This window comes from Oncorhynchus mykiss, chromosome 11 (genome assembly GCF_013265735.2).
Source record: "Oncorhynchus mykiss isolate Arlee chromosome 11, USDA_OmykA_1.1, whole genome shotgun sequence".
Taxonomy (NCBI): domain Eukaryota; kingdom Metazoa; phylum Chordata; class Actinopteri; order Salmoniformes; family Salmonidae; genus Oncorhynchus; species Oncorhynchus mykiss.
Genome location: NC_048575.1, coordinates 36,968,751 through 36,982,453, shown reverse-complemented (window position 1 = coordinate 36,982,453; position 13,703 = coordinate 36,968,751). Strand labels below are relative to the sequence as shown.

The window sequence follows — 13,703 nt, the reverse complement described above, 5'->3', positions numbered from 1 at the left end:
GTAGAGAGAGGTAGAGGTAGAGAGAGTTAGAGGTAGAGAGAGGTAGAGAGAGGTAGAGAGAGGTAGAGAGAGGTAGAGAGAGGTAGAGAGAGAGAGGTAAAGAGAGGTAGAGAGAGATAGAGGTAGAGAGAGGTGTAGAGAGGTGTAGAGAGGTAGAGAGAGGTGTAGAGATGTGTAGAGAGGTAAAAGTAGAGAGGTAGAGGGGTAGAGAGAGAGAGGTGTAGAGAGGTAGCGGTATAGAGGTGTAGAGAGGTAGAGGTAGAGAGGTAGAGAGGTAGAGAGGAAGAGAGGAAGAGAGGAAGAGAGGAAGAGAGGAAGAGAGAGAGGTAGAGAGAGAGGTAGAGAGAGAGAGAGGTAGAGAGAGAGAGGTAGAGAGAGAGAGAGGTAGAGAGAGAGAGAGGTAGAGAGAGAGAGAGGTAGAGAGAGAGAGAGGTAGAGAGAGAGAGAGGTAGAGAGAGAGAGAGGTAGAGAGAGAGAGAGAGGTAGAGAGAGAGAGGTAGAGAGAGAGAGAGGTAGAGAGAGAGATGGAGAGAGGTAGATGTAGAGAGATGTAGAGAGAGAGGTAGAGAGAGGTAGAGAGAGGGGTAGAGAGAGGTAGAGAGAGGGACAGAGAGGGACAGAGAGGGACAGAGAGATCAAGGTTAACTGGTCTTTTGAGAAGACACACTCATCTGGCTCATCACCTCTACTCATTGTTTCACTTCAGTCTCTGCCCCAACATCTATTCCACATTGGATCAATGTAATTTCATTGAAATAACACGGGAACAATGTTGATTCAACCAGAGCGTGCATAGTGGGAATGCTGTGCTACACAGCCCTGATAAGGGTACACTTATGCTTAATGCACTTCATCTTAGTACATGAACTGGCCAATACAATGAATGTGATCTAGATGTGCATATTCATATTCCTTCTGACTTTTAATAGATGGGTAAGGATGTTCAAAGACTTTGTGGACTTGACAATGAAATACATTGACAGTGGTCTCTATTAAAGCCTCAGGACTTCCATAACCCACACACATACATCCATAACCCCCACACACACACACACACATTCATAACCCCCACACACACATCCATAACCCACACACACACACACATCCATAACCCCCATACACACATCCATAACCCCCCCCCCCCCCACACACACACATCCATCCATAACCCACACATCCATAACCCACACATCCATAACCCACACACATACATATCCGTAACCCACACACATACATCCATCCATAACCCACACACACACATCCATAACCCCCCCACACACATCCATCCATAACACACACACACACACACACACACACACACATCTATAACACACACATCCATAACCCACACACATACATCCATAACACACACATACGTCCATAACCCCCCCCCCCCCCCCACACACACACACATCCATAACCCACACATCCATAACCCACACACACACACACACATCCATAACCCACACACACATCCATAACCCCCCCCCACACACACACACCCATACCCCCCCACACACACACACATCCATAACCCACACATCCATAACCCACACACACATCCATAACCCACACACACACACACATCCATAACCCACAAACACACACACACACACACATCCATAACCCACACACCCATAACCCACACACACACCCATAACCCCCCCCCCACACACATAAATAACCCACACACACACATCCATAACCCCCACACACACACCCATAACCACACACACACAACCCACACACATCAATAACCCACACACACACATCCTTAACCCACACACACACATCCATAACCACACACACACACACACACACACCAATAACCCACACACCCATAACCCACACATTCATAACCCACACATCCATAACCCACACACATCCATAACCCACACACACACATCCATAACCCACACATCCATAACCCTCACACACACACATCCATAACCCACACACATCCATAACCCACACACATCCATAACCCACACACACATCCATAACCACACACACACACACACACACACACACACACACACATCCATAACCCACACATCCATAACCCACACACACACACATCCATAACCCACACACCCACACATCCATAACCCACACACATCCATAACCCACACACACACACACACACACATCCATAACCCACACATCCATCACCCACACACACATCCATAACCCACACACACACACCCATAACCCACACACACATCCATAACCCACACACACATCCATAACCCACACACATCCATAACCCACACACATCCATAACCCACACACACACCCACACCCATAACCCACACCCCACACACACACATCCATAACCCCCCCCCCCACACACACACACACAACCACACACACACCCATAACCCACACCCACACCCATCACCCACACACACACACATCCATAACCCACACATCCATAACCCACACATCCATAACCCACACACACATCCATAACCCACACACACATCCATAACCCACACACACATCCATAACCCACACACACATCCATAACCCACACACACACCCACAACCATAATCCACACCCCACACACACACATCCATAACCCACACACCCACAACCACACCCATAACCCACACCCACACCCATCACCCACACACACACACACCCATCACCCACACATCCATCACCACACACACACACACACACACACATAACCACACACAACCCACACACCCATAACCCACACACACACCCATAACCCACCCACACACACACACAAATAACCCACACACACACACACATCCATAACCCACACACACACACATCCATAACCACACACACACACACAACCCACACACACACACACACACATCAATAACCCACACACACACACCCATAACCCACACATCCATAACCCACACACATCCATAACACACACATAACACACATCCATCACACACACATCCATAACCCACACACCCACACACAGCCATCACCCACACATCCATAACCCACACACACACATCCATAACCCACACATCCATAACCCACACACACACACACACACATCCATAACCCACACATTCATAACCCACACACACATCCATAACCCACACACACACCCATAACCCACACACACATCCATAACCAACACACACACACACCCATAACCCACACATCCATCACACACACACACACACATCCATAACACACACATCCATAACCCACACACCCACACACAGCCATCACCCACACATCCATAACCCACACACACACACACATCCATAACCCACACATCCATAACCCACACACACACACACATCCATAACCCACACATTCATAACCCACACACACATCCATAACCCCCACACACACACCCATAACCCACACACATCCATAACCCACACACACACACCCATTACCCACACACACACATCCATAACCCACACCCACACACCCACACCCATAACCCACACCCATAACCCACACCCACCCACACATCCATCACCCACACACACACATACCCATCACCCACACATCCATCACCACACACACATCCATAACCCACACACCCATAACCCACACACACCCATAACCCATAACCCCCCCCCACACACACACACAAATAACCCACACACACACATCCATAACCCACACACACACATCCATAACCACACACACACAACCCACACACACACACACCAATAACCCACACACACCACTAACCCACACATCCATAACCCACACACATCCATAACCCACACACACACACACACACATCCATCACACACACATGCATAACCCACACACACATCCATAACCAACACACACACACACACACCCATAACCCACACATCCATAACCCACACACACACACACATCCATAACCCACACATCCATAACCCACACACACATCCATAACCCACACACACACCCATAACCCACACACATCCATAACCCACACACACCCATAACCCACACACATAACCCACACACACACCCACACCCATTACCCACACACACACATCCATAACCCACACCCACACACATAACCCACACCCATAACCCACACCCACCCACACATCCATCACCCACACACACCCATCACCCACACATCCATCACCACACACACACACCCATAACCCCCCCACACACACACACAAATAACACACACACACACATCCATAACCCACACACACACATCCATAACCACACACACACAACCCACACACACACACCAATAACCCACACACACCCATAACCCACACATCCATAACCCACACATCCATAACCCACACACATCCATAACCCCCACACACACACACACATCCATCACACACACGCATAACCCACACACACATCCATAACCAACACACACACACCCATAACCCACACATCCATAACCCACACACACATCCATCACACACACACACATCCATAACCCACACACATCCATAACCCACACACACATCCATAAACACATCCATAACCCACACACCCACACACATCCATCACCCACACATCCATAACCCACACACACACATCCATCCATAACCCACACACACATCCATCCATAACCCCCACACACACACACACACACCCATAACCCACACACACATCCATAACCCACACACACATCCATAACCCACACACCCATCCATAACCCACACACACACACACACACCCATAACCCACACACACACCCATAACCCACACACACACCCATAACCCACACCCATAACCCACACCCACACATCCATCACACACACCCATCACCCACACACACACAACCCACACACACAACCCACACACACATCCATAACCCCCCCCCCCACACACACATCCATAAACACACACACACATCCATAACCACACACACACACATCCATAACCCACACATCCATAACCACACACACACATCCATAACCCACACACACACACACACACACACACACATCCATAACCCACACACACATAACCCACACACACACACACATCCATAACCCACACACACATAACCCACACACACACACATCCATAACCCACACACACACACACATCCATAACCCCACACACACACATCCATAACCCCCCACACACACACATCCATAACTCCACACACACACACACACATCCATAACTCCACACACACACACACATCCATAACCCACACACACATAACCCACACACACACACACACATCCATAACCCACACACACACATCCATAACCCCACACACACACACATCCATAACTCACACACACACACACACATCCATAACCCCACACACACACATCCATAACCCCACACACACATCCATAACTCCACACACACACACACATCCATAACTCCACACACACACACACATCCATAACTCCACACACACACACACATCCATAACTCCACACACACACACACATCCATAACCCACACACATCCATAACCCCACACACACACACATCCATAACCCCACACACACACACACATCCATAACCCCACACACACACACATCCATAACCCCACACACACACACATCCATAACCCCACACACACACACATCCATAACTCCACACACACATCCATAACTCCACACACACACACACACACACATCCATAACTCCACACACACACATCCATAACTCCACACACACACATCCATAACCCCACACACCCATAACTCCACACACACACACACACACACATCCATAACTCCACACACACACACACACACACACATCCATAACTCCACACACACACACACACATCCATAACTCCACAATCACAGCCTTGTGCTTATCATTGGCACTATTGCATTCCCAGGTCAGTTAATGCTGCATATGTTATGACAGCAGTGACAGGCCTTACCATTTCCCCCAACCATGTGAAATTCACCCATTACTATTTATTTTAAATAAGCTCAATGTCCAGCATTTCAAACATAGTAGCATGCTCCAATAACATTCATTAAAACATTATCCACATGACCATACATGATCACAGCAGCGTGCTCATCTTACGACCACTCTGAGACTGTTTTGAGTGAGCTGGTTGCTTCCCCCCCCCCCCCCCCCACTCAGTCGCTGACTCCAAGCATGCTCAGTGTGCTCTGATAACCAGGGGGTTGGCTGCTGCTAGCATCTCTCTGTGTCGCTCTCTCCTTCCTTCTCGCTCTTTTTGTTGTTGTTTGCATTCCAAATGGCTGTCCCCCTCCGCTCCCTACTCCTTCCCTCTCTTCTTTAAGAAGAAAACAGTGTGGGATCCAGAGGGCTGGATATAACCTTCACATGGACAGCTATCGCTCTCAGATTGCCTATGCGCCCTCTCACACACGCTTGAGTAGTCACACACACACACACACACACGGGTCCGGCTCCCTCGGTCTCAATGACAGACAGTGCTACTGGGCAACTCACCACTCCATGGACCAGGAACTCAAACAGTTTGCTCTTGGTGGCTTTGCGCGCTCCCCCCGCCGTGTCCTCCATAGCCATTTGCGCCGTCCCCTCGCTTCCCCCTGCTCCTACTACGTCTCCCTCGCTTTCTTTTGTCTTTCCCTCTCCCTCTCTTCCCCTTCACCCGAGCTTTCAAATCCCCTCCCTCGCTTCACTTTCCTCCTCTTTGTGCTCTCCTTTTCTAGCGCCGTCCCTGACTCTGTCGCTCCCCTTCGTTCTCTCTCAACCCTCTTCCCCCCCTCTGTGTTTTTGCAGTGCAGCCCTGTCGAGGCGCCCACTCTGTCTCAGAGCACACTTTTTAGTTGAGCTGCCTTTCAGGAGTAGAAGCCCTGTGGAGAGGGGGAGTGGGGGCCCCGGCAGGGGGGTTTGAGCCGGCCCACCCCTGGCGGACCCCTGCCACAGCTGTTGCATTCCATTCCATTGGTAGATAAGGGCATGCGGTGTGACTGGCTGCCTGTGCCTGGTTGTTTGAGCAAGGGGACTGGGGAGGTTAGTCTCAGACATTCCCACCTCCTAGTGACGAACCCAGAGGCCATGGTCAGCCCCTTCAGCGCAGCACACAACTCATTCTCAAAAAAAGGACACACTGCTCTTAAAGGGGCCACACTGTATATTACTACACAAACAAGAGTGCAGTATCAAACCTAAAACCACTACAACCTGTGTCTCTCAAGTAACAGGATCAAATGTAGCTGAAAATACATTTGCCATCGATACACACTTATATCACGCTATACAACCTATCATATTTATATGGCATAGTACTGTCATTGGTCAGCGAGGCAAAGATTCAGAGAACAGTTCCTGGTTGGACACAACCGTGTGCAACACTGTGTCTAATGAGCCAACTAATCACCTCCTAAGCCCACTTCACAATTGGAGAGGGCCTCGTTCAGAACACCTTCACTTCCTGTCTTTCAATGACCATGTCCTAAATGGCACCCTATTTGCTATGTCATGCTCTTCTATAGAAACATTTTTGAGAAAGGTCATTTGAAAAACGCTATTTTATTTATTGGTTTCTTTTCATTCTGGTAAGATCAGAAAATGCAATGAATTTAAGGTTATTTGTTTAAAATCCAAATCGACAGATTTTAAGGTTGTCATTAGATTTGGGGTGGGATGGGATCGCAAGACATTCTGGTGAAAAAAAATTCTGGTGGAAAAAATGGGATCCCCCACTGAAAAAGTTTTAATACCACTCCCCTAGACAATGAGGTGGCCATGATGGTATGAGGGCCAGGTTGGGAATTCAGCCAGGACACCGGAGTTAACAACCCTACTCTTACAATAAGTGCCTTGGGATCTTTAGTGACCACAGAGAGTCAGGACACCCGTTTAACGTCCCATCCAAAAGACAGCACCTTACACAGGGCAATGTCCACAATCACTGCGCTAGGGCATTGGGATCTTTTGTAGGGACCAGAGTGCCTCCTACTGGCCCTCCAACACCACCTCCAGAAGCATCTGGTCTCACATCCTTGTAAGTAAGCATTTCACTGTAAGGTCTGTTGTATTCGACGCATGTGACAAATACAATTTGATTTGAACCCTAACATTAACCACACTGCTAACACTAATGCAAGCGTTTCGCTACACTCGCAATAACATCTGCTAACCATGTGTATGTGACCAATACAATTTGATTATATTTGAATGCTGACATTAAATTAAGCCCAAAAATGTCATTTTTGTTTTCATTCATTTTTAAGCTGGCCCATCTAGTGGAAATGGCTCAGTTCTGCCTCCAGGGCAAGATTCATGACAAACGTCAACCTGCTGTGTCTGCATGCACGTGGGTGTGACTGCGTGTGTTTTTTGGGACCTTGGAGAGAGAGAGAAAGAGAGAGCGAGGCAGTCTATTGGTCGGGTTACTAAATCGTGGAGAGAGACCTGTCTGTTGCAGACATGGCCGCCGGTCATTATACTGATTCACAGAATCCTCTTCCTCCTCCCCCTCTTCCTCTCTCTCTACCCCCTCTGACTGACCAAACAAGGGAGTGAAATATTAATGAGTTGATTTAAATGACAAAGGGTTGTGAAGTTGAGCAGGATCAAAGGCTTATGACACATGCCGGTTGTTAGGATTGTCACCAGCAGCTCTGTGATATGTGGCCAAGGTGAGAAATGGTAGTGGCACTTGTGGGTTAGAGATAGGAGGGAACAATACCCAGAGCAACTTGCATACATTTTCATACTTTTTTTGTTTGTTGTTGCCATACTGGTCTCCCATGGGAATGCAACACACAACCCTGGCATTGCTAGCGCCATGTTCTACCAACTCAGCCAGACGGGACAAGGGGGGGGGGGTACATGGGACAAAACCAGGGGAAGGGAATACTGTCTGTATTGAGGGTAATCGAGTTCCCACTTCCCTACATTCTGCACTCGGAGCTTAGACTCTATTTCCCACTTCCCTACATTCTGCACTCGGAGCTTAGACTCAAGTTCCCACTTCCCTACATTCTGCACTCGGAGCTTAGACTTGAGTGCTCTGGCAAGCGAGGGAGACTTTCTTGAACAAGGGGACGGCAGTACTGTTCAGTTATTGTAGCCAAGGGCCAACTGGTATGTGGGCCTGTAAACGTCTAGGTCAAAGGTCACGATTCCTCAGCTTTCCCTGGAGTGACTGACCCCTAATGAGGGAGTAGTGGCACCCAGCGCAAATTCACAACTAGCTAGAGGAAACTGAGAAACAGGTTCAAAATAATAGCAAACAGAATCATAGGATAGGTCAAATTAAAGGGTGTGGAGCTAATGGTTTCATAGGACAGGTCAAATGAAAGGGTGTGGAGCTAATGGTTTCATAGGACAGGTCAAATGAAAGGGTGTGGAGCTAATGGTTTCATAGGACAGGTCAAATGAAAGGGTGTGGAGCTAATGGTTTCATAGGACAGGTCAAATGAAAGGGTGTGGAGCTAATGGTTTCATAGGACAGGTCAAATGAAAGGGTGTGGAGCTAATGGTTTCATAGGACAGGTCAAATGAAAGGGTGTGGAGCTAATGGTTTCATAGGACAGGTCAAATGAAAGGGTGTGGAGCTAATGGTTTCATAGGACAGGTCAAATGAAAGGGTGTGGAGCTAATGGTTTCATAGGACAGGTCAAATGAAAGGGTGTGGAGCTAATGGTTTCAAATGATAAACAAAAAAAAAAAATGTCTTCATCTTTTCCAGTTATTGTTTGGTCTTTGAGCCATTCAATAAATGTAATCCATCTATTGGGCAGTGTGCTCTGTCCTCATCCCTGTTTTAAAATGTGTTTTTTCCCCCTTCTTGGTGGCGACACCTACTGTTGAGATGGGTGAAGTGCCTCTTGTTCTTGTGATCTACAGAATATACAGTATGTGCTGCAAAGCCCCATAGATATTGTGGTCTTACGGTTGACTCCATCCTTCGTCCCCTTAAAAGATGGATTTATTTTTTCTTGTGCATGAAAAATCTGTGTTGTAGTGATTATGTTACTTATATTATGCATCTCTTTTCATTTCCAACTAGATATACAGTAGAATAGAAACATCTAAAATGATCTAATCTAAAATAATATAACACAAATATGAATTTGTTCTGGTGTAAGGTCAAGCAAGCACCAAATAAATAGACCTTAAAACAAGCAGAGCCAGAGAGAAACGGTGTCCTTGTTTCTCCAGCAACAGCACGTGGGCGTCAAAAGATAACAAAGGGATCCAACAGTTCAGGAACAGGCATCGTCGGCTTGTGCGCAGGAGTACCCCTTGCTGGACCCCCGCTGTCTTCCTCACCAATAGTCCTACCAATTTCACCAAAATGGTCATATTCCATCCATTCTGTTGCAGATAGGGGGAGGGAGGGGGGGGGGGGGGGGGGGGGGGTACCCTGGGTTAAGTGCTTGCAGGGAGCAAAAGTACTATCAATTGCCAGCAGAGGAGGCACATACTGGTGAGCAGACACCCCTGTCTAGGAGGGGGATAGACACAGTCTGCTTAAATGAAAAAGTAACCCTCCCTCACTGACTGTGATGCAGTGTGATGTGGAAATATACTAGACCCAGTCATGAATAATCTATTTCCACACTCTTTCTCCTTTTTGACATTTAAAAAAAAAGGGAACATCCATTTTTTGGACTTTTAAATTAGTTGAAATTGAATCCCAGATTGCCCCTTTAGTGCAATGATGAAGGAGCACAAGGAATTATCATTCCTTAACCGAACCACCTTTCCTACAGTATCGGTCTGATTGAATGGGCACACAGACACAATAGAGTGGTGCGGAGGAGCTCCGCGGACCCTTAGTGTCCGGAAGTCATTTAGCCATTCACTGTGTTAACTGCGATCTGCAGAGTTGATGTTTTCTTATGTCAATAAACTTATGACATTCCTGGATTACTCATTATATTAAGAAAGTCAGATTTAATCAACAAATACAATGCATTCAGAAAGTATTCAGACCCCTTGACTTTTTCCACATTTTGTTATGTTACAGGCCTATTCTAAAATTGATTAAATTGTGTTTTTTTTCTCCCATCAGTCCAATACGCCAATACTCCCATCACTCCCAATACGCCATAATGACAAAGTAAAAAAAACAAACAGAAATATGACATTTAAATAAGTATTCAGAACCTTTACTCAGTACTTTGTTGAAGCACCTTTGGCAGCGATTACAGCCTCGAGTCTTCTTGGGAATGACGCTACAAGCTTGGAACACCTGTATTTGGAGAGTTTCTCCCATTCGTCTCTGCAGATCCTCTCAAGCTCTGTCATGTTGGATGAGGAGCGTCGCTCACAGCTATTTTCAGGTGTCTCCAGAGATGTTCGATCAGGTTCAAGTCCGGGCTCTGGCTGGGCCACTCAAGATTGTTGATTGATGTGGAAAAACATTTATTCAATCCATTTTAGAATAACGCAGTAACGTAACAAAATGTGGAAAAAGTGAAGGGGTCTGAATACTTTCTGAAAGCACTGTATGCTAGTTTTCCTCCTCATTGCCCAACTTTCTAAATAATGCACCCTCAACTTCAAAACTCCTTTGTTAGTTAAGTTATATACCTTAAGTTATATAACTTAAGAAATTAGCTGAAAATAAACGTTTCAATTATTTATTGAATAGTCATGACTGTTTGGAGCTATGTCATGTCGTAAGACAACGGTGGCGAAGGATATCATTGCTACTTAACGCGGCTCCATGTTCAGTTGAGATCCACCGGCGTAGGATTAGCTGGACATTTGGGAACTGTGATAAGGGGCATCCTCTCCCCACTTGGCTATGGGTATGCAGTGATATTGCCAACACAGCCAGATTAATACAGAGTCTTGTACCCTTAAAAATCTATATAACCATTTATTTTATTTAAATATTTTATTCCCTTTTTCCTCCTCTGTCGAGGCACAGATCTCAGGAAGTGTACCAAAACATTTCTGCAGCATTGAAGGTCCCCAAGAACACAGTGGCCTCCCATCATTCTTAAATGGAAGACGTTTGGAACCACCAAGACTCCTCCTAGAGCTGGCCGCCCGGCCAAAAATGAGCAATCGGGGGAGAAGGGCATTGGTCAGGGAGGTTACCAAGAACCCAATGGTCACGCTGACAGAGCTCCAGAGTTCCTCTATGGAGATGGGAGAACCTTCCAAAAGGTTTCTCCCATCCCACCAATCAGGCCTTTATGGTAGAGTGGCAAGACGGAAGCCACTCAGTAAAAAGCACACGACAGCCTGCTTGGAGTTTGCCAAAAGGCACCTAAAGGACTCTCAGACCATGAGAAACAAGATTCTCTGGTCTGAGGAAACCAAGATTGAACTCTGCATCATTAGGGTTTGGCCGAGGTAAGCCATCATTGTAAATAAGAAATTGTTCTTAACTGACTTGTCTAGTTAAATAAAAGGTTAAATCAAATTAAAATAAAAAGCATGGTCTAATATACCATGGCTTTCAGACAATGAGCATTCAGGGCTCGAACCAGGTTTCAAAATTGTAATTATAAACTGGGTGGTTTGAGCCCTGAATGCTGATTCGCTGAGAGCCGTGATATGAGACCATATTGTCATGTTGTGTCTTGTCTCTGTCCTTTCCCTTCACCCTGTCTCCCTCTGCTGGTCGTTGTTAGGTTACCTTTTCTCCCCCGCTTTCTCCCAGCTGTTCCTTGTCTCCTCTAACTACCCATTCACCCCGTTCCCCACCTGTTCCCTTTTTCCCTCTGATTAGGTCCCTATATCTCTCTCTGTTTCTGTTCCTGTCCTTGTCGGATTCTTGTTTGTGTTTCATGCCTGAGCCAGACTATCGTCATGTTTGCTGTAACCTTGTCCTGTCCTGTCGGAATCTGCCGGTCTATCTGAGCCTACCTATGTTTGGTTATTAAAGAAGCTCTGTTTAAGTTAGTTCGCTTTTGGGTCCTCATTCACTCACCATAACAGAAGAATCCGACCAAGAATGGACCCAGCGACTTCGGATCCTCTCCACTCAGCCGTCGGGATCCAGGGAGCGATGCTAGGCAGACACGAGCAGGAAGTGTCTGCTGCTCGACATGCCGTTGAGACCCTGGCCACCCAAGTCTCCAACCTCACAGAACAGGTTCACCATCTCCGCCTCGATCCACCGGCCACTTCCAGGGCTTTCGAATCTCCGGAGCCCAGAATCAATAACCCGCCGTGTTACTCTGGGGAGCCCACTGAATGCCGCTCGTTCCTCACCCAGTGTGATATTGTGTTTTCTCTCCAGCCCAACACTTACTCCAGGAGCACTGCTCGTGTCGCCTACGTCATATCTCTCCTTATTGGACGGGCTCGTGAGTGGGGCACGGCAATCTGGGAGGCAAGGGCTGAGTGTACTAACCAGTATCAGGACTTTAAGGAGGAGATGATACGGGTTTTTGATCGATCTGTTTTTGGGGAGGAGGCTTCCAGGGCCCTGTCTTCCCTATGTCAAGGTAATCGATCCATAACAGACTACTCTATTGAGTTTCGCACTCTTGCTGCCTCCAGTGGCTGGAACGAGCCGGCTTTGCTCGCTCGTTTTCTGGAGGGTCTCCGCGCAGAGGTAAAGGATGAGATTCTCTCCCGGGAGGTCCCTTCCAGCGTGGATTCCCTGATTGAACTCGCTATTCGCATTGAGCGACGGGTTGATCTGCGTCACCGAGCTCGTGGAAAGGAGCTCGCGTTCTCCGTTGCCCCCCTCTCCGCATCACTACCATCTTCCTCTGCCGGCTCGGGAGCTGAGCCTATGCAGCTGGGAGGTATCCGCATCTCGACTAAGGAGAGGGAACGGAGAATCACCAACCGCCTCTGTCTCTATTGCGGTT

General features: G+C 47.4%; 1 protein-coding gene across 11 annotated transcripts in view; it reads right to left on the bottom strand.

Annotated features, from left to right (window-relative positions):
* The window catches only part of LOC110535649 (SWI/SNF-related matrix-associated actin-dependent regulator of chromatin subfamily D member 3), a 104,121-nt gene that overhangs the window by 68,922 nt on the left and 21,496 nt on the right, over positions 1–13,703 (bottom strand). For 2 of the 11 annotated variants that reach the window (XM_036935383.1, XM_021620768.2), the window contains exon 1: positions 6,394–6,899. The exons of 2 other annotated variants lie outside the window; for them this stretch is intronic. In XM_036935383.1, the coding sequence (XP_036791278.1) occupies positions 6,394–6,471 (78 nt within the window). In that variant the 5' untranslated portion in view covers positions 6,472–6,899. Of the gene's footprint in view, positions 1–6,393; positions 6,901–13,703 lie in introns of those variants that run through there. 7 more of the 11 variants (XM_021620762.2, XM_021620764.2, XM_021620763.2 and 4 more) reach the window with 7 other exon arrangements.